The 22,567-nt window shown below is 43.5% G+C and overlaps 2 protein-coding genes across 6 annotated transcripts; one reads left to right on the top strand and one right to left on the bottom strand.

Annotated features, from left to right (window-relative positions):
• Nucleotides 1-110: 110 nt before the first annotated feature.
• slc19a3a (solute carrier family 19 member 3a) lies at nucleotides 111-3,599 on the top strand (the record flags this gene model as incomplete). The annotated part of the gene is made up of 7 exons (XM_084466358.1): nucleotides 111-257; nucleotides 472-707; nucleotides 1,662-2,178; nucleotides 2,309-2,387; nucleotides 2,488-2,680; nucleotides 3,194-3,335; nucleotides 3,444-3,599. The coding sequence occupies 7 exons, from the start codon at nucleotides 111-113 to the stop codon at nucleotides 3,597-3,599; spliced, it is 1,470 nt and encodes a 489-aa protein (XP_084322484.1).
• A 95-nt stretch (nucleotides 3,600-3,694) lies between these two features.
• agfg1a (ArfGAP with FG repeats 1a) lies at nucleotides 3,695-22,559 on the bottom strand. 5 transcript variants are annotated; one of them, XM_084467060.1, is made up of 14 exons: nucleotides 22,282-22,559; nucleotides 17,428-17,521; nucleotides 16,367-16,482; nucleotides 13,806-13,968; nucleotides 13,214-13,385; nucleotides 12,119-12,241; nucleotides 11,116-11,148; nucleotides 10,292-10,519; nucleotides 9,533-9,725; nucleotides 9,215-9,297; nucleotides 8,878-8,967; nucleotides 6,224-6,376; nucleotides 5,843-5,937; nucleotides 3,695-4,674 (listed from the first exon to the last, which is right to left on the bottom strand). In XM_084467060.1, exons 1-14 carry the CDS (start codon nucleotides 22,446-22,448, stop codon nucleotides 4,615-4,617), a joined length of 1,770 nt encoding a protein of 589 aa, XP_084323186.1. In that variant the 5' UTR covers nucleotides 22,449-22,559; the 3' UTR covers nucleotides 3,695-4,614. The 5 variants fall into 5 exon arrangements, with proteins under 5 accessions (XP_084323186.1, XP_084323185.1, XP_084323184.1 ...); XM_084467059.1 differs by having other exon boundaries at nucleotides 8,878-8,931; nucleotides 11,077-11,148; XM_084467058.1 differs by having other exon boundaries at nucleotides 11,077-11,148.
• Between the last annotated feature and the right edge of the window lie 8 nt (nucleotides 22,560-22,567).

A 22,567-nucleotide genomic window follows, 5' to 3' on the forward strand; every position in this document is an offset into this window, starting at 1 on the left:
AAAGTGGAGCTACCCATTATCAGTGGAGAAGCCACTGTAAACACCTGTTGAGGAGAAGCAACAAAGCTCTGGACAACCTGACTTCATTTGGGGGAGTACCTGGAAGAGCTATGGAGAGGGTGAAGAGATGGAGGGCCGGCTGGGGGTATCCCACCACCCTGCTGTGTGTTTACGGCTTCTTCAGCACCGTGAAGCCCCTGGAACCCTTCCTTATCCCTTTCTTCACTGGACCGGACAAGAACCTCACCACAGAGCAGGTAGAGACCAGCCAAGTAAATGATTGCTAACCAAATTCATTAAGGAAACAATAATTGGTTTATGACTTAATTAGCTTCTCATTGTGCAGGGTGGTGATACCATTGCATCAGAATAATAGATTTCTTTCAAGGTTTTTTATATAAATCCAACTATTCTGTGAGTCTTGTGACCATAAGTACATCCATGGTTTGCATCCATGAATTGTGAGTTCAGGTGATCAACGAGATCCTCCCAGTGTGGACCTACTCCTACCTGTGCGTGCTGGTGCCCGTGTTCCTGCTCACCGATTGGCTGCACTACAAGCCAGTGGTGGTGTTCCAGAGTGTGAGCCTGCTGATCACCACAGGCTTCCTGCTGTGGTTGCAGAGTGTGGCGGCCATGCAGGCGATGGAGTTCTTCTACGGCATTGTGACAGCCACTGAGGTGGCCTACTTCTCCTACATCTACAGGTCGGGTGTCTCCATGGGAGGAAGCTTATTGGCTGAAAGGATCAGGATTTAGATGCCACTAGTAACATTCAATATGATTTACATCCTATATTGGCTCATAAAAGTATTGCTCAAATCCTCTCGAATACAATACAAATTGCAACTTGGAATGTAACCGGGCTACAGGAAGGTGCTAAAAAAGAAAAAGAAGCATAAGGTCCTATACCATTTAGGAAAATTATCCTCTGACATTGTCTTTCTTCAGGAGCTCCATTTTAAAACAGAGTACCTCAAGAGACAATGGGTTGGGGAAGCCTATGAAGCAACACTTACATCTAGGAGCAGAGGGGTGGACATTTTAATAAATAAAAGGCTACCTTTCAAATTAACTTCACAACATCCAGATATATATGGCAGGTACTTGTAGTTAGATTTGAATTGTAGGGGTGTTTGTTATAGGGGTGGGTCTGTATAACCAATTAGTATTGAGGGAAGCATTGAATGTAATAACATAGATGAAATTCTTTGAACTTTGAAATTGATGAAATTCTGAAATTGCTCTTTTTTGTTGTTGTTGTTTTGATGTACTTCCTGGTACTTAACTATGACGACCCACAGAAATTAATAAAATAAAATTCTATGAAAAAAAATAATAATAATAAATAAAAAGATTTACATCCTATATTTACCTTTGGGCTTCTCCAAAAAATATTGTTGGTTGTGGTAAGGTTACAATATAGCCTAAAATACTGTAGGTTAGCAGAGCCAATTGTATCAACTTGAATTATTAGGTATGGCTAATCAAGGGGGTTCCAAGTATAGGCTCATTTCCTGAAGTAGGCCTAGTCTTCATCATCCCAGCCATTCAGTACAGCTGCAGAAAACCCTCATATAGCCCCCACGTGAACCTGAAGAGCTAGTGAAGCAGCAAAGTGTATATGCGGATGTGTGTTTCAATAACTCTCTCCATTGCAGTGTTATAGATACGGCCCATTACCGCAAGGCCACTTCCTACTGCCGCAGCGTGCAGCTCCTGGGCTACACCGTGGGCGCTGTGCTGGGCCAGCTGCTGGTCAGCTTCGACCTCCTGTCCTACAGCGGAATTCTGGTCCTCACCATGGTCCTCAGCGCCATAGCCCTGCTCACCTCCTGCCTCTTACCAATGCCACGGCGCAGCATGTTCTTCCACCGCCACCGAGGCTCCGCCCCAGAAGGCTCGGGGAAGTCGACAGAGGCCCGGGATGCAGTGGTGTTGGCGGAAACAGACCCACAGGAAGGAGCAGGGTGGGACGGGGGAACAGGTGACCTTGCAGCACAAGAGAAGGTAGATGAAGAAGGAGAGGGTTCTGTCCGTGCAGCTGGCTGTGGGCAGGTTCTTCGCCAGCTCTGGGAAGACTTCCTCCAGTGTTATTCCTCCAGACAGCTGCTCTACTGGTCCGTGTGGTGGGCGATGGCCACCTGTGGCTACAACCAGACCGTCAACTATGTACAGGTCTGCCATTAGGGAAAACACACACACACACACACGCACGCACTATAGACTTACCATTCCCAAAAAAAACAGCAGCTGAGAGAGAGTAGAGGATCATTGTGTCTAATGTACTCCAATGTACCTCCATTAGGTGCTGTGGCAACATGTTGAGCCTTCTCAAAACTTCACCATGTACAATGGAGGAGTGGAGGCCTTGTCCAATCTGTTTGGTAAAAAACACTTGTTTTAAAGATTGTTTTTCGATTTCTTTGAGTTTGCATGAACACCCATGTTCATCCATAATTAATTCTATATGTGTAAATGTTTAAGGTGCTGCGACGGCCTATGGTGTAGGCTTCCTCCAGGTCAACTGGTCTCACTGGGGCGAGCTGTCTCTGGGCGCGTTTTCAGGCCTGGAGGCTACGGCTCTCTTCCTGATGACCTTCACGGGCAGCATCTGGGTGTGCTATGCTGGCTACGTTATTTTCAAGGGACTGTACATGCTCCTGATCACCATAGCGACGTAAGTTTGCACTTTGAAAGAGGATGAGACGATGCTCCAAAGATTAACTTGTAGGAGATGATGGGCTGATGGTTCCCGACCTGTGGCTTGGGTTCGCCCCACAATCAATATAGAATGGAAGGATATGCTGGTTTATAAGTTATTCGATATTTGGCACTACATTTTTGAAAGGACAAGGTTCTTTCAGTGACATTGATACACATGCTGATTGGAGTAGAAAGATGTACTCACAAGGTAATATGTTCGGTTCAAAAAACATCCCCTAAAAATGGGTTAGGTTAATAGATGGTTTGGAAGCTGTGGATTAGGAGATGAATAAGGGTGTGCCCAGTAGACACAAATATTTTTTTTTGTTTAGCCAATCCCATGATGTTAAACGTTGAAACGGGGGTTCTCAAAGAAGCACCATACTTTTAGTTAAGGTCAACTTCATCCCCTTAAGAAGGCTGTACAAAGGTGTAGCACAAGGGGAATTCACCTCAATATCCCCACCACACCACCTGTCTCCCGTAGGTTCCAAATCGCAGCAGACTTATCGATGGAAAGATATGCTCTGGTTTTCGGTGTCAATAACTTCGGCGCTTTGGTCTTGCAGACCATCATTACCTCCATAGTGGTGGACAGCAGAGGGCTGGGCCTAGCCATCATCCCTCAGGTGAGTCGACAGTTAAGGACAGCGGACTTGCATGCTTTTGTAGGAAAAAACGTTTTAAAAATCAGTCACTGAATCAGTCACATTGAATACCTTTCCCCCCCCCTCTAGTTCACCATATATTCCAGCTATTTTGCTATCATTGCTGTTATATTCACACTACGTGGAGTGTTCACCATTTGGAAAGAGCGGCGATGTAGCCAAGAGCCTGCTTCTTCAGAAAGCAATCCGCCAGACCCTGGGGACTGCCTTGAACACAGACTGTGAACAGAAGTACTGTACATTATAAGCACTAGTTTTGGTCCCTTGTGTGTTAGGGCACCACTGTCAATGACTTCAAATGATTGACAAGACAATTAATATAAATTGTTTTTATACAAAAAAAAGGACATTTTCACAGGTGAACATGTACAATGCAATGCAAATGAAAGGTTTGTTCACCTTAGTAGTTAAAATTATTTTTAATATATATATTTACACATTAAATTAAAATATTCTAACACCTGGTGTAAGTGGGCCACCATCATGGTAAACCATGCAGGCTTTCACCCCCAAAAAAACATTTAGGATTGTTTTTTTGTTTTTTGTAATATGACTTTGATGTCACAAAAAATTCTTAGCCCTAACTGATATTTTTTGAGCCTGTGCCTTTTAAAATGAAGAGGTTGAGGATAACAAAGGGGATGAGAGACCAGCCCTTACCTGATGCAGCAATTCGCACCACACTCAAAAGCATTTCTGGACCTCAGTTAACAAGGACACTGTAAACCATACTGCACAAAACAACTAACTTGCAGCATCTATCGACTCTCCAAGTGAACAGTTCTCTTAAACATTTTGAGTGGGTGCAAGATACAAATACTGATATGCAGAGAGCTAAATATTTCAGAGAGCGCGCGAGAGAGATCTGTACACATTTGCAGCATAATGAATAGGATATTTGCAATAACTTATCAGCCAGTTTGAATATACATTGTGGCTCAGTACAGGCCAGTTCACAGGTTTTAACAGACGCATGGAGAAGAGCACACCTCTCCCTCTGCACACAATCACATACTTCTGTTCTTCTTTGTCGCAATACCGTTGCTAGGAGACGCTCTTTTCTTGTCTCGTCTGCGATTGCTTGTTTGTATTCCCAAATCAAAATAAAAAATACACGTTCTTGCAAACATTGGGTTTTTTTTTGTTGCTTTTTTTCCCTTAAAAGCTACTGGTGAAACAAAACAGTGCAAGAGGTGCGAGCGCACTGGTTGGTGACCCTGTAGTGCGGCTGGCTGGCGCGCTATAAGAAGGGGTTGGTGGAGGAGCCTCCGGCCGGATACTGTGCAGCTGGGGCACCAGCCTGGAAAAGGCACAAAAACATTGGTGTGAGTGTTTGAGAAAGTGGTTGAATAAATATGCACTCGATCGGTTACATTTGGGAAAACAAGAAAAGCATTGGTGCGTTAACTGGTGGTTGCTGATTCAAATCCATCATCTGCGGTGTCTAGCGATTGGGTCGCTTGCTTCACCTGAACGCACCTTACGTCAGACACTGAAACCCACGTCTAAAATGATGACTCATGGAACTGAATGGGACTGTATACACTAGGGCTGTCACTTTTTATTCAATATTCGAATATCACGTGACATATTAGAATGACGTATTCGAATATATACACGTATAATTGAACTGTTTTTTTAAATGCCATGTTGTGTAGCACATTTTTTATAGTCTATGATTAGACCGTTTTTACTTTTTATTATAATGTTTGCCATCTTGTCCATTAGCGGGTGCTCTAATCAAGCAAATAATATATGTGGAATGTTTTTCACCATTAACTTTTATATTGAGCAAAAAGGAAAAATGTCTGGGATAGACTACGTCCACTGGACAACAGGAGTTAAACTTTCTTAGAACCAAAGATATGACCGTATTTCCCAGTAAGATGTACAATTGAAAAGGTGAGGCTAAAGGCTTGGAACCAAGCTTTGCTTTAATCCACTTCTTCCATAGGTGGGGCCTCGTAGATATTCAAATACGTTGCTTGATATTCGATATCCGTTCGAACTTGATTTTTCTCAAAAGTGACAGCCCTAGTATACACGTGCCGTGATATAATATTTATAATAATTATCACTGTTATATGTATTGATCATTTGTCTCAATAGCAGTCTGGCCACACACACACTCCTTCAATACTTTGGGTCACACAAATGGGTCATAGCCATGGAGATAACACACCATCCTCCTCGAATGTTTGTCTTTATTAATTAAAACGCGTTCACTCTAGAGCCGTTTGTCCGTTCTGGGCTACTGTACAACTATGGCGGTGCAGCATAGCAGCCCCCCTGGAAAAGGACCTGCTCCACATGTAGATTTAACAGGCCCATTCTTAGCTAACTAAACAAACGCTTCTTATTTCCATGTATAATTCACTAATTAAAACAATTATATTTCCATTCTACGCATCAGACCTTTATAGAAAACGAAAAAGGGGCATGACACACGCTGGCTCCATCCTACTCACCAGGAAGGGGTTACTGGAGACCCCAGGTGCAGCCATCGCGTGGCCATAGGGCGTTGGGACAGGTTTAACCTGACCAAAGGCTGCGAAGCCTCCACCTGAGAAAACAGTGAACATATCAGACTGGAGGGGATGGGCTACAGGCTTTTACTTCTATGGTCAAATATTTGAAGACCAATACTAAAGTTTTGATATTTGTCAAGTACAATTCTTAAATATGATTCCAACACTCGTACCAACTCGTACATGGGTTGAGAAAATGTATTAAATATTAATCTGAATACCATCCCCCTAAATTTGCCGTCAAATTATGGGGATGGTTAAAATATGAAAACAGTAAAATAATGTAGTCCATATGCACATGTGGCAGTCCACAGCACCTACCATTAGGCTGCTGGGGATATGCCTGAGGCTGGGGGAATGGGGCCTGGCCAGGGAACTGCTGTTGAAAGGTTCCACTGAAGCTTGTAGGCAGGTTGTAGGCCGAGGAGTTTCCAAACCCAGACGGCATGCTCATGGAGCCGGTACCGAACGATGCTGCAACACAGAGGGAGAGAAGGGACTGAGGATCAACTAATGACCAGTACATGCATAATAAACAAACACCCTGTGTTTACACGTGGCATTTAAATACGTCAGGTCTTTCTAAGGCGTGTTAGGATCTGAAGTAGGGTGGAGGATCGCATAAACAGCCGTCTGTTATTTGTTCTTTAAGGTCACATTTATAGATAGTTGGCACGTCTGCTGTTTGTCAGAATTAAGTTCTGCACTGGCAACAATGGGACAACCTTGTACACAGTTATTATATTGCATCTTCAAAGAAAAGGTTAAATCCCTACTGGTCACTTATTCTTGTTGAGATGCATGGTAATGCCAAGTGGAACTGAATCCATCTCAAAACACACCATCAAGATACATCTAACAAAGTCTGGTAAACCCCATTATGTTAAAGAAGCACCAACACACCATAGCCATATTTTTAACTACATATGCCATTACAAAATACAATTGTACTCGACACAGACCAGGGATATCAAGAGCAGCATCAGCGGAACACAAAATCCAAGTGTACAACCTGTTGTGCACTTGAGTTGTGATTCTGTTTGTTTCTACAGGATAGCATGGGTGGTTGGGGAGAGCTCAGGGCGCTGCAGTGAGATAAGCAGGGCAGGGCCAAGGAAGGAGAGGTATCTGTAGCCAGCAGTTTTAGATTTCCACACATTGATGTGCCAATGTGGAAGGACTGCATGCGTAGGCATATTTGGCCCGTTTCACTTCTGCACAATCTGGTAAATATGCATTTGATGTCAAATACAGTTGGGAGTACACCCCCCCCAAAAAAAAAAAAAAAGAAAAAAAAAAAAAAAGAAGAAAAAGAAAAAAAGAAAAGGAAATAGGTCAGGACATAAGCTAAGGAATAGAATATTAACACAATAATATAGTGCTCAGCGAGAGGCCTATATCATTGTTCACACTATTAAAATGTTCTGGTATCGCATCACTATAAACTACAATATATATATATAAATAAATAAAACTAGTATGTTTAGCATATATCAGTTATACCAATATTGTGTAACTTTTCCATATCAACCAGACCAACTGCAGTGTTTGACCACTTATTATTACTGGTTGTTTAACTTAATATATTGACTTTGCAGAATAAGAAACAAAATGTCAGACAGTCATCGAAGATGCCAGAGGTTATTGCAAAAAAAAAAAAGAAGCAAATATGAGAGAAGCAATCTGAACCATGTCTTTCTCCTTGTCCAACTAGTTCCTACTTGTAAGCAGGAGAGAGCCTCTGGCCCATTCTTTTGCGCATGTTGTTAATAAAAATAAACAATGACACTAATCACGCCACCCTCAGTGATCCTACCTCAGCAGTTTTGTGTGATTCTGGTAACCTATCAAAACATTGTCCACCTGGGTGTACTTTGGGGTTGTGGGAGTGGGGTGGGGGAGGGGAAAGAGGAAACACTACCACAGCAAGCTAGAGGAGAGCAGTGGAGAGAAGGTCAACACACAGTATGGGGACCTACCAAAAGGTGCTGGGGCAAAACCCTGACCAGGGTAAACACCCATCATGCCTGGGGAGCATTGCGGAATCAATCAAGAAAATACATTAAAGCTAGCGTATGCCTTTTATTTTAAGAGCACTTTGTCATATTTATAATGAAAGAATGGAAAAGAAGTAAAAAAATAATAATAAGCTGATCCTATCATTTAATTGGCCCTAATGGAATTATGTGATGGCCTATGTGTCTACCTACCTACCTACCACCTGCCCATGCACTCATTGCATACGACTGGGATTCTTTTACAAGGCTAGGCTGACGTATTGCTAGAGCTAGCGAGCTAGTCATGACTTTGGATGAGTGACTTTGGAAGTAGGCCTGAAGGGAGTGCTGGAATTTTTGGGTTTGATACTATTAAAATCTAGCTTACGCTTGCTGGTTTCAAATTGCCTACCCTTGCTTAAACATTTCTTCTCTTCCCAACGTTTTTATCCTGGCTTTCTCAACTGAGAGACACTTCCATGTGAGAAACACCTCCGTCCATTGGCAATTGCGGAATTGATTGAATGATAAAATACAATCTTTATATTATTCATTTTTATACCATAATTTCCGTTACAGGTGCTACATAAGCGTGCGCACACAAAAGATGGCTAGACAGGAGAAATTTCTTTCCTCTGCTACTGGAACAGTCAATTGTATCATGGGTGGGTTGGTGTAATCTGATTACGCTGTAGTAGTCTCATATCAATACATTCTCAGTTCTAAGCCTTGATACGGTCTCGCCGGTAATTTGCTGCTGTTGCTGCAAAGTTTTGTGTCTCTTTCATGTCATGGGAGGAGGAAGGTAATGTGCCACTGATCATTCAACTTTCACAAATAGGGTGTTTACTTGGGTTCTTTGTAATTATACAAATCTGGAATTCTGTTTATAATTTCTTTGTTATCATTTATTATCAAACATTTCTGTGGATCTCCTACCCCTTCAGACCCTCTGTCACGGGGTCCAAGAGGACGTACCTGCGGCTGCTACTGCGGCTGCTCGCCCGTTGCTCTGGAAGGGGTTTGTGGCGGCTGCCGGGGGAGCAGCGGCAAACGGGTTAGTCGGAGCTGTGGAGGCAACCCAACGCAGACAATCAAAGACGGAGTCCCTGTACTCGGTTACCACCTTCGGGCTTGGCTAGCTCAGTGTGTACTCTACTGTATGATGTCTCCTACGACCTCTGTTTTCCGTGTAAACACACATGATGAAATACAAACAAGCAAGACTATTATTCTCACCTTACTTGAACGTGGAAAGTTGTCCCAACTTGGAGAAGAGGTTTTCCAAGATGGGACTGAGCAGTGTTTTACTTACTTGGCCCAAAGCCTTGTCCCATGTTTGGTAGACCCTGTTGTGCTTGGGTGGATGAAACCGCTGTCCCCGAACCATACATGCCCCTGCAACATGGGAAATAAAGAATGAAAAAAATTATAAAAAGGCTAACTGTGACCGCAAACACTGCCCAGAGAGAGTGTCATGTGTTTGTGTTTATGATGATGATCAATATAATACAATATTATAGTTCCACAGAACGCATTGTCCATTTGTGTGCAGAGATAGCTGTAGACAGTCTCAATGTGGAGTCTTTAACACCGTAAGACCACTGTGTGAGCGTCCGGGGCCCCTGCTCACCCTTGTGAAGTGCTGGTTGGGTTGTAAACGCTGGTGGCTGGGGCCGGGGGGCTGAAAACCGTGTCCAGCGCGGCTAGGGCAGCATAGCGGTCTCCGCCCATCAACGCGGGGGGCTGGCCTGGGGGCCCGGTGCCAGCTCCTGGGGCCCCCCCACCGGGGGCGGCATTGCTCACGCCGCCAGCGATGCCGCTTCCTAAGGATGCAAACACACAAGGGCCAAGATGAGTGGACGTCCTTTTAAAACGGCATATACGCACGTAAAAAACTGTTTGGGTTAGATGTATAGAGGGATTCAGATGCCACACATTCAACCTATAGGAAAATGACGAGAGACAGAACGTTTAGCCGTTAGTAATGTTTGTGTCCGTTCTCGTAGGCCAGCAGGACATTTAAATATACAGGCTGAGTTACAAGCGCTGATGCCAGGTAGTCGGGGTAATACTAGTTGAATGCACAGCTCCGTAAACTAAACAGAGGCAAACCACTGTTCGTTCATACCAAGGTAAAAGGAGGTGAGGCAACACTTATTAATCATGTACACAATTAGTCCAGGTCTGTGTTAGAGAAAAAACATGTATGTATGTTTATGCCAACATAAAGAAATTACAGTGATTCCGAAAATATGAAATGAGTAAAAAAATCTCTTTAGGTGCAGAATGAGTTTAACAACAATAAGAACAGCAACTGTTCCCTGGCCTACATATCCTACGCAGCGCCTGAACCTCTGCCACAGAGAAGGCCCGGGCAGGAGACGTTTACCTTGCTCCGTATCGGTGGAGCTACACAAGTTGCTATCCAGGTGGGCCAAGGCAGCGTATCTATCAGCAGGGGCGCTAGAGCCTTCTAGGGGCTCTCTGGCTGACGCTGTGGAGTGACCCTGGGAGGAGGAGGCGGAGGAACTGAAGGTCCCAAAGTCAGCACTACAGGACTTGGGGAAGTGGTCAAAATTTGCAAAATTGGTGCTTGCTAGTCCCCCTGAGGCGCTACCTGCGTGAGAAAGAGAGAGATGGTGAGGTCAAACAGCAGTCTTCTCGGCTGGTGCTTCTGAACAGCAGCATCACATGGTACAGGCTCTGTCTGTTGTGGTTTGAAAAGGAAGAGGGGGGGGGGGGTAGTTGAACGACAGCAGGTTGTTCTTAAGCTGGGAAAGGAGGGGTCGGTGGAGCACACTGGGCCTGGAAGCATCAGGAGCTCCACCACAGAGTACTGACGGTGCATTGCAGTGTTGTTCAAAATGTGTTAGGCTAGCAAGTCTTCCCTAGTGTGATTCCATTGACACTATAACCTCCAATCAATTGTTAGTGTGCTTCTGGATTCCGACTACTACTAGGCTAATGGACACATTCCTTCATCACCGCTGCTACCAGTGCAGCAGTAAGTTAAGTTGTCCCGTCAGGCAACTAAAAGGACACATGCAGACATAAGAAGACCGCAGAGAGCCAAAAGAGAGGATACGGCCGGCTAGCACACAGAGGCGGGGGAGAAGGGGCAGAAAGCAGCAGAGACAGAAAGAAAGAGAGAGAGTCCAGTGATAAAACACTTACTGTGCGCACCCACAGGAGGCAGAGTGCTGGCAAACTCACCCATACTGTGGCTGGATGAAAGGACAGTGAACGCTGAGCGACCAAAAGGGGGATATGGGGGGGGGGGGGGGGGAGGAAGAAATGGGTGGAGAATGAGCAGTGCAGAGACAAGGTGGAAAAAAACAGGAAAGAAAGAAACAAACGTATAAACAACATAACATGGCGTTGAGCAAAAGCAAAGCACTGTGATAAGGAGAACATGATCCCCAGGAAATGGATAGACAAATAAATACATAAATCATATTTAACAAATAATAATATAAAAAGGGTGACAGCCCAACAGCCCAGTCAGTGTGCAAGAGAGGAATGATGGTACAGAACGAGAGAAAAAGAGAGAAAGCAAGAGAGAAAGAGAAAGAGAGAGAGAGCCAGTTCAGCTTTATTCATGAACCAATAAAACACCATCAGGAGTCCGGGTAGCCAATAGCCATCAAGGTAAGCCACCTCCATCAGGGGGCACTGTGGTATGCTACCATAACCATGGTGCAGCGGTAGCTAGGTGGTGGGCACGTGCGTATTACTTAAAATTGTGGTCGAAACTTTTAGTGATGAGAATTGGAGGAGATGTTGCGTATGCTGCAGCATATGCTGCAGCCAGCAGCAGACCATACTGCAGTAGGACAGTAAGATAACGCCTCAGAGAGGGGCCAGGGTTAGGAGGATTAGGTTGTTGAACTTAAATGGCGCCATGAGACTACCAGAGCAGTCTACTGTGAGGGACAAAATATGTGGAAATGAGTGGTGAACGGTCATGACCAACATTTTCAAGAAACACATTTCAAGGTGTGAAATGCCTTTCAAGAAACAGAAAAGGCGAATTGCGGACAAATGAACAAGTGTTACAGTATCCGGTCTACTGTGCTGCACACACTGGCTGGTTGTGAGTGAGTGAGTGAGAGAGTGAGTGTGTGTGTGTTCAGATGTAGCATGGTGAAGCAAATTAAGCATGTCTGCGCAGTATGCATGTGTGTGGTCTGGCAGTGATGTGGTTGGTCGCCTCTACCTGGGTTTGGGGGTTGGAACGAGGCTGGTGGAGCAGTGTGGAAAGCCCCCCCGGAGCCACCAGACGTGCCACTGAATGCGTCGAAGTTTGCAAAGTCTGCGGTCGCCGTGGTGTTCTGAGCCGCTGGGAGCACGTGTGAGGATGAGGGTGAAGACAGACACAGACAACAACAGAAAACAATGAGATGAGATCGAGTGATGTCGCACACATAATGAAACGTGGGTTGGCGCGGACATGTGAGGAGGATGGATGGAGGGGTGGGCCAAATATGAACCCGAATGACAGTGAGTGAGTGTCCCGTGCCAATGACAAAACACAACATGGCTGCTGTGGTCGATTCTGGTGAGAGGCCGATGAGGCGGCCCAACTCGTGGCCAACACGTTGTGCACAACTGGTAGTGTGCATGTGTTAGCTAATTTCACCAAGAATGGTTGATTACTACTGTAGAGGAAATGAGGTCATGGTCCTTGAGGGAAGGACCATGACAGCTTTATGTCGGGAGCATTAGTCACCACAGAAACGCAGTAAATACAGCTGTACACCCTTAGGGTTCCATAATGCATGGCAACAATCCATACTAACTAGCCGTTTGCATAGTTGCTATCAACTGAAATCTGACACAGTAGGGCTAGAATAGGTTCAAAGATTTTTCCGGCGTTATGAGGATGTTTTATGTCTTATCAGCAGGTTGTGGGCCAGCCTCCTTCCCGAGGGAGAAGCTTCTAATATCCAGAAGACATTCAACATGTTGACATGGATAATATCTCATTTAGAAGCTCTCTTTTGAAAATGTTGCGAGTTTGGCAAGGGTATAAGCCTCCTCACAGAAGGAGCGTTGCGTTGAGGGTTAAGAGCTTATGGGGAATAAAACGAAGACAGCTAATGGATCATCACTGGACAATTACGTAAAGGAAGTCTTTGTTACTGCACTTCATCTCCGACCTTAATGGACAAGTCCAATCCCATGGCAGTGGGTAGACTCTTCCACATGAGGAGTAGCATCATTAATGCTTTATTCTAAAGCTCTTTTGTATTCAGGCTGCAGTCATACACGCCAGCAGCCAATCCCTTGAACGTGTTAAATGCATTCTTACTTGGGTGGCTGTTGAAATGTGCAAAGTTAGCGAAGTTGGCACTGGATCCTGCGTGCGGATTAGCCGGGGCTGCGAAAATGTCTCCGCCAAGGTCGCTGAGGAGGTCAAACTTCTTATCGTGGTAGTGCTGCTGGTGGTGATGGTGCGCTGCGGCGCGGCTCACAACCGGCGACTGGAGTGAAAGCAACAAGAAAGCAAAGGAATTAGAGCAACTTAGCATGATGGTCCTTTCTAGCTCAGCTGGTAGAGCAAGTCATTAACACTGCCAGGGTTAGGGGTTTAAGTCCCACCCATGGTACAAATGCATGAACTCAGGCTTTAGTTTCTTTGGTTAGCCCCCAAATTTCAAAGATGATTATAGATGTTCATAGGGGTCTAAAATACCTCTGGTTTATAAGAGGAAGTTGGAAGTTGTGTTTTATTTGTCACGTGTGACCCAATGGAAAAATATGTAATGATGGCGTCTTCATGCATTCATGGGCTTGTCCCGCGGATAAGATTAGAGAAGAGCTGCATGTTCCATCTGTAGGTAAACAAAACCCCCCCTTAGGCCCTAATGCATCATGCATGCGTCAATAGGGCAACAGGGTACCTGATTGGGAGGGGTGTTCTTGTTGAGGTGCAGGGAGGGGGCGGACTCCCCCAGCAAGGACTTGAGCGGCCGGACCTCCGGGGTGCTGCTGGTGCTGCTGTTGTTGGAGGAGCCAGAGGCGTGGACCGATGCCACCGCCTTGGCCTGATCAGGGGGGACGTACCTGGAGAAGCCGATCCCACAACACATCATTAGAGAGCAAGCTTTTTGTTTCATCTCGAAGCCCACATGCTACTTGTACAAAGAGCTCTGAGGACAATTGTGTGCCTCAAGAAAATGTGTGTTGAATTTTCCTGATAAAGTGTAAGTATTTATAAATACTATGGAAACAATATAATAGGATATGAAAATCTAATATTGTGTCTTAAGTGGCTCTGACGTAGCTGGTTGCAATCATAAAAAATTACCTCATGCATATTTACCATGCAGTACAAGTAATATTGTGCATTGATTTATTATTATTATACCAAGCTTCTTTGTTTAATTGTAATGGAACCTTTTTATTTTTTAACTACAACCTCCAGAGACTTAAAAGGATCACATCTTTAAGTATTGACCCTACCTTATAGATCTAGGTACAAATATATGAGACGGCTGCACATTTTTCAATTTGTCAGCATAAGGCAACGTGACAATGCTTTTACACAGCGCAAGAAGCCAAAGATTAGAGGGAAGACCACATCTCAGCTCTTCCTCTGCCCAGGACTGCCAAGTGTTCCCTTCCTTCCAAAAATGCTGTTCTCCTTATTCATCAAGTAAAGCAGTAACGTCTGGAAAAATGCTTATTATGCTATATGTCAGCATAATGATTCACACATCCTTTTGTTGAAGAACAAAGAGGCTCACATTTGCAGTGCCTTGACTTGGGTGACCTACATTGAGGGAATTTAAAAAAGGGTTTCTGGTGGCTGGCTCCAGGCTTATGGCACAGAGATGCCTTCAAGGCGTTCCCAGTCAGAAAGGAATAAATAGGAAATTTATTTTGGTACAACACAAAAAAATAAGAATACAAAGACATGGGGATGTACTCTCAAAGGTGTGGCAACCATTTTTTACTTACTCTTACTTACTCCTTTTATTAGTGTAGTACCTATATTTGAATCAAGTGCTTATTTTTCTGATGTAAACTAATGGATGTTCTGAAAATCACATAGAATCCAAAGACTCAGCAACATGACTTCACAGTCAGGGCTCCAGACTAACTTTTTCACAGGTAGCACTGCTGCCACCTAGCTTTTCATTAAGTAGCACCAAAACAAATTAGGTAGCACCATATTTTTCTTTGTATAGCGTGTTATTAATACATGACCTTATGTTGATGAAAGATTGACAATGACCCAAACTTGATATTTGCAAAATATTTTAATCTGAATTTCAACATTCAACTTACAACAGTAACTTAAAGCACACTGAACTTGAACTAACAGCAGCATTCATTTAGTCCCGGCTGCAATTCATCTCATTCTAGGGGCCAGCTCATATAGTTAGGCCTCCTGCTCCTCTTTCCCTGGGAGAACCACTGCTTCACATCCTGCCTGGCATCATAGTCCTCCAGTTGTGGAGGACTATGACGTTATTCTGTGTGTTTTTATTTTATTTAACCTGGGCATGATGACATTAAATAATTATTTAATTCTAAAGGAAATTATAATTAACCTATAGAGCATTTTTCCATATAGTTATTATCATTTGGCTATATGAAACAGAAATGAGACACACTCCTTACCTTCTGCATGGGCATGTTCAACCTCAATATGGCCAATAAGAATATTGCACGGTTTTCCATCTTCAACGATACGGGCATATATAATCTCGCACTCTTTGGTGGATTTGTCAGTGGAACCGTCAAGCATGAACGAGAGGTAGGGGGCGGATGCGACTTTGTCAGCGGTCTTTCCCTTGAGTGTCTCTGCTATAACTCCCACAAATTGTGCACACGCAGTGTCGTTGGAATATGTGGGGTTGACGTTCAGTCCGTTCTTCTTCATTAGTATGATCTGTGATTTGAATTTTGTGAGTTCCTATTTAGCGATGTTGTAGGCGGTGTTAAACTTGATGATCATTTGTTCATTCTCCGCCGAGCGGAGATTGAACAAAGCACTCCAGCACCAACAACAGCCTCATTTGTTTCCTCCTCCGACACATTTTTCTTCTTAAAATAATCTACTATCGACCGCTTCATATCTGCTTTGTTTAAATTTTTTAATTTAGCACGACCATTCAGTGAGCGTGCTGCGTGTACGCGCGCGTGCACGACTGTGCACATAACGTGTGCAGACAGACAGGCAGACAGAGACAGGGAGCGAGAGAGAGGAGAAATAGGACTCACAGGAATGAGCCAGAAAGTAATATTTTATTATCAACCACAATCATTAATGCACTAACATAGCCGCTTTTTTTTTCTCACTCGTCCTCCTGCAAGTAGCACCGGAGCGACCTCATTCAATTTTAACTCGCACCTTAAGAAATTAGGTTGCATACGCGACCTAATAGGTCGCACTCTGGAGCCCTGTTCACAGTATTGTTTTATTGTATTTAAAAAAAGCAAAACAGATTCTTACCACCTCTTCTTCTCGTATTTCTCTTGGAGGAACTCCTTGACCTTCTGAGGGTCCCTGAAGTCTGGAATAGGGGTAGCCCGTTCGTCATACAGGCCCAGCCACATATGTTTGCACACCTAGGGAAAGTGCCGGGTGGCAGAACAGGTTAGCAGGTTTTCTACTAATGATTTCTTTGCATGCACCGCATCCGTCCCATGAGATTATCATCTCTGCCACATTGACAGCCTGCATGCAGCCACGGAATACAGAGAGCGCTAATAAAAAGGTGTGAGGAACTTGTTTAGAGCCCTTTGTCCAATCCATGTCTCAATAGAGATGCATCAGACAGAAGAAGAGCATTTCTAGTCGGGACGATATTCTCTAAAAGTGCTTTGCTAATCCATTATAGCATGGCTCACTTTACTTACCAATTGGCTTAAGTAATTCAGTAGCATTGATCACACCTGTGCCATGGGAAAATGTATAGTAACACCAGACTGAGTTGATGGTCGGTACAAGTGTATGGCAGGAAGCAAAACAGAAGCACAGTCTCTGAATGGAAGTCTCTGTGTAAATTGTAAACCTATTCCCAGCCCATTCACACATACAGCCTATAAATTCCACTTTATGAGATTAGTCAAAATATCTCAGGAATGCAATCGAAAATCAAGGGTCTGAAAAGTGGGACATGGCATATAGGATAAATGGGCTGAATAGGACGCAAGAAGTAAAAATGTATCAACAAATAATTCAATTGATGTTACTGTTAAAATCACACGTAAAATCGAGCCCATCCCAGTTAGTAGGCAAGAGACTTTCAGATAAATAATTAAAAATCCAGTAATAGTGTTCTGTCCACTGTAACTAGCTGTGCAACACAAACTGAACCAGCAAAGAAATAAATCATCGATAATTTTGGCACACTTTCTTTGTGTTTTTACAACACGTATAATGAAAGGATAAGAGTTACTGTGGGTAACAGTAAACCATGCACACAGCGACAAAGGCTTTGTTTTCATAGAGTCCCCATACCTTGGTCAGATGGAAAGCCGATGGTTGTAAAAGAGCGGACTCGTGCCTACCTCGTTTCCGTGTTTCTGTAGAAACTCGATTTCCTGTTGTGTGAATGTTGTCATGGAGATGGACTTGACTCTGTGAGGTGGGTTGATGCCTCGTCTGCGAATGGAGAGAGAGAGAGAGAGAGAGAGAGAGAGAGAGAGAGAGAGAGAGAGAGAGAGAGAGAGAGAGAGAGAGAGAGAGAGAGAGAGAGAGAGAGAGAGAGAGAGAGAGAGAGAGAGAGAGAGAGAGAAAAGGAGTCAGGGGTTAATTTGATTTGACAAGATTACACATCAAACTCATGTCGTCTCTAGATGAGAACCAGACCCTTCCGCTTGGGTCGGGGTACTTAATTAGCGATGCCGAGCAGACGTTATTAGTGTGAGAAACGGGGACGGGCGAGACAAAAGCAACGATCTGACGATGACAAGGAGGGAGATAGGGGAAATAAAAGATGAAAGGGTGGGGGGGAAAGAAGAAAAGGAATAGATGAGTGGAAAGTGCGTGGGCACAACTCTCTCCCAACTGCTATACGCTGCTGCGGAGTTGTCAGCGCACCTCAAGGACAAAAGAGCTCACTGAATTTAGAAAGACCAATTATAGCGTGACACCCATTAGCCTGCGCAAGGCTCGCTCATTTCTAAGACAAGGTCACATCTTATGGCATATAGACCGAGGCCCAAATTAACAATCTCCATCTCCCGCTTTACTCAAAAGCCCTCCGCCAGCGCTAAGACTACCTCAGACTGGCTATCCCGGCCGCTCTGATAAACAAACTGTGGTATAATCACAAGTACCTGTCTGAATATTATTTGGTGTTATTTCAACTGTTCATGTGTACACATTCCTCCAATCCACAGCATACCAGTTACCAATCCAGAGTGAACCATTGACAGCGCCACTACTAATTACTCCGAAAAGAAAACTGTGAGGGATCAGAAGAGATGAGGTTTGCTGCCTCAATGTCTAGATTGTGCTGCAGTAGGGTTGGGCTTACTGGAAAAGGGGGGACCACAGTTGTAGACCAGTGGCTACCAACCTTTGACTTTAGGTGTTTAACTAAATTGTCATCAACACCTTTCACAGACCACCTCATATGCAAACGGTCAAATAGATACACATGCAGTGGCTGAGCAAAGAGTGCCAGCGCCCACTTTATACACAATTATTACTGCAACAAGATTATGGCCAGTTGTAAATAGTGGATACAAAATTCTGGCTACGCTGCTCTTGCTTTCAGTGTTTATTTAGCAAACGAAAATGAACACAGATCATAAATGGAAACCATTAAAACTGAAAACTTACAAAGCAACATTATTTTTTAAGTATCAATTTTCAATTCTCGATAATTATAATAGTTACAAGAATTAAGTTCCATGTACTAGTACCACCTGCAGTACCCTTGTGTAGCACTTGTGGTATGATACCACAGGTTAAAAAACACCAAGACAATTATCTTCCCCCCCCCTCCTCCTTCCTCTCCATCACCTTCTTACCATGTTGGATGTGGAAGTTCAACCATGATCTCCTTAGTGACTGAAGTAAAGCGGTGTAGGAGTTGGAGCTGATCGGGAGTGAAACACTAGATGAAGTTGCTAAATTATTTACTCCTCTGCGGTTGGCCTTACAGTTGCACCTGTTTGCCTTTCCATGTGCTGGAGAACCACCAGTCCGTTGACTGTTGCACTGTGTCACAACCTACACAAATGGTACGAAACACTTTGCATTACAGTCGAATAAGCTAATTTCCTCACTGCCTTTGTATTAACCTAAACATCATATTATGGTTTATTTCATAACCACCCTCCAAGGGTGTGTGTGCGTGTGCAAGCATGCAAGGGCCCGAGGACAGGTGATGATCAGTTTTCCACCACACAACACATGAAACTAGGTCAGATACTGGGAGGATCTCCAAAGCCCTTAAGGTCTCAATATGTTTGCATTTTTGAGTACTTGGGCCACGGATGAATTCCAACACTGGTAAGTCTGCCTGCCGGAGCGAGTAATTAAAGCAGACAAACAATATTTTACATAGACAGAAATGGCAGTTTTCACAAGGTGAGTACCTGACAGTAGACACTACAGACAATAATTTCTCAAAAGTAAACCCAAATAACCAGCACTTTGTTACACACAAAGCAACTTGGGGGAAGAGCCCTGTTGCTTCTTTGCATACAGCAAGAGCTACAGACTAGTTATCAGAAGACTTTAAAAACCTACTTAAAAACATTGAATGGAATAAGTGCTCGTAAATTGTCCATGATTGCAAAAATGGAGATATGGTTTAAATTACCTGACTCTAGTGAAGACTTCAGTCGGTAACATTTATTTTTGTTTGCAAAGTAATACTGCTTTATTTCAATGACACTTTATGCAAGGTACACTTCTAGAACGTTTTTCCCTTAAAACGGTGACAGCCAGAATGCTTTTCGAATAAAACAAAAAAGACTTATTATATGTTAGATCTGTTGCAGAGATGCTTTTTCGTGTTACGTGTATCGGTAATGGACGATTTTTTTTCGCAGATTTATATATATATTTTTTATTACTTTTTTTCCCAATATTTTTTCCCAGCATGATTTACAGACAGTTCAATAAATGTTCACTTTTTAAATTGAGACTTGTAACATTTGTTATCATCAGTGTCATTTTTATGATGTAAATTGAGGGAGAAAAAGCAGTATTGGCTCCAAATTTCGGCTCAAGAAAATATGATATGCCGGTATCGGCATATCGGTCATCGGCTAAGGCTGATGGAAAAAAATCACTAGCGATATCGGCCCTAAAAAATCCACATCGGTCAATCCCTAGTACCAATATTCGAAGAATGCAGTAAAGTTGACCATTAATCCCATTGACATAACAATCATTATTCCAGTAAAGAAGTAACATGCTTCTGTGTGGAAAGAAACGTGAAGACAAATCACTTATTGCGACTTGGTTGTATCTGAAACATCATATTGGAGCCTTTTATATACATTAATGGTAGTATGTGGTAACTATGTGGTATATTTGCTTACATTAGTACTTATAGCCATATGTAATTATCATTATTTGTAATATCACAACTAAAGCTGACTGTGATGCAATAAAATACAAGTGGAGAATTAATCATTGATTTACCGAGGCTGGCGGCAGCCCCCATGACAACTACTCGGTTCCAGTTGTGCTACTCCTATTCAAGAGAACATTAACTATGAAGTTCTACTTCCTGTCACAAGAAACAATACAGCAAAATAAATCTCCTGGGGAAGCCTCCACCTTCATTTGGAATGTGTTTACTCCTGTTAACCCCTACGTGTGTGTGTGTGTGTGTGTGTGTGTGTGTGTGTGTGTGTGTGTGTGTGTGTGTGTGTGTGTGTGTGTGTGTGTGTGTGTGTGTGTGTGTGTGTGTGTGTGTGTGTGTGTGTGTCCTTCATAATGTAAGACTAAAATGATGCCTTCCTTGTTGGACTAACTACAAAGTGATTGCAATGTTTCCACTGAGTGACCCATTAGAAGCCCAGAATGTAAGCAAACAATCATATCTGAAGCTGCTGTTGCCAGGTGCAGGCAGATAAAGGAGCCAGAGGGAAAAGCTAAGCCAACATCAGCTTGCACCATGCATGCAAGTTATCAAGTATGACACACACAAAAACAAGAAACGGACAGTGCCCCCCTCTAACACTTCCTATTGCACACGCAACATCACATGGTTCTTATGCAGCGCCACACCGGGCCAAGCCACTTCCTGACCCTGCGATCACACCAGGCTTCCTGCATGAAGCGAACATCGGCACTTTCACCCCAACACAGCTCCGAGGACAATGTACACCTCTTTTTTCCAACAAAAGAGGTTTTATGTAGTTCTTCTGTATGTAGACCTTTCTTCTGATCAGGAACCAAGTTAGGTGTTTGAACTTTTATAAAGATACACACATCTTGATCTTTATCATATATAACTCAAGTCTGAATGAATGACTAACTTTAAAAGCGGTAGCTGATGAATAACAATTAGCAAATGAATAGCAAGTAACTTCCCTCTCTAACTCAGGGGAAGACAAAGAAAGGTAACGTTAGGGTTAGGGACGTGGTGGTTTATGAGAGACGGGAAGGACTTTCTACATTCAAAATTAAATTATTCAAGGTCAAGAATAGGCATCACTATTACACTTTCGATAAGCATAACATTAGAATTTATTTGTTGAATGATAAGAAACAGCCCCACTGCCCCACTAAGCCCATACTCCCTGCTACTGATGTAACACAACTGAAGAACAAAATTTGTACTTACAAAAGAACAAGTGTTATTTAATTGACAATATACAATATCAGGTCACCATATTCACGTAGATTAATTGATGGGGTGGCATAGGCTTATGACAATAAAAAGCAAGTGTCTGAATAATGAATGAGAAGAAGCAATTGCAAACTGGAGCAAATTGTCCCATTGTTCTGACGTATGAGTGTACAAGATTACGTTTATAAACTGGTTTGGAGAGTTAAGTATGCAAGACCAGGAACGTTTTCGGGCAACTTGTAGCTCGTGTACATATCTAGGTTATCTGGTAAACATCAAGCGCTAGCTTGCAAGTGTCAAATAAGTTCCAATGGGTAGCATCTGTCGGCTAAGGTTAGCTAGCATTTGGGATGGTCGCTACCTCCATATGCTAAATGCCGACACCCTGTCCTACCGTACCCCACCCAACAAACCAAGACAATGTCAAGGCAAGCTAGTCTCGCCAGTCATACTAGCTTACGTGAACTTAGGAAACGGCTACGGCTATTAGCTAACGATAGTTGGCTAACACAAGTAAAAGGTACCATGAGTAGTTAACAGATCACAATATGCTAGCGTGGTGTGCGCCATGTCTAGCTAAGGTCAGTGAAACACTACTTACAGAATGCCAGAGCAGGAGGTACACACGAAAGACCCCACTGTCATGTTGGCATAGGTTGGGCCGCGTTGATCACAGTCAAAGCACTTTCTATTGGGAGGTAAACTCGTCATTTCTCTAAGCATCTTCAGGTGTTTCTCCTCTTGTTTACGCTTTGCACTCGCCGCCATGGTTAGGGACAGTGAAATAACCCCAGTCACGATTATGGGAGTCCGAAATGATTAAAATAAATTATGCTGCTGGTTAACGGTTACCGACACGTTCAAACCGGGTCGGCAGCTCGTTACGA

This window comes from Micromesistius poutassou, assembly GCF_964030765.1.
Source record: "Micromesistius poutassou genome assembly, chromosome: 4".
NCBI classification, from domain to species: Eukaryota; Metazoa; Chordata; class Actinopteri; order Gadiformes; family Gadidae; genus Micromesistius; species Micromesistius poutassou.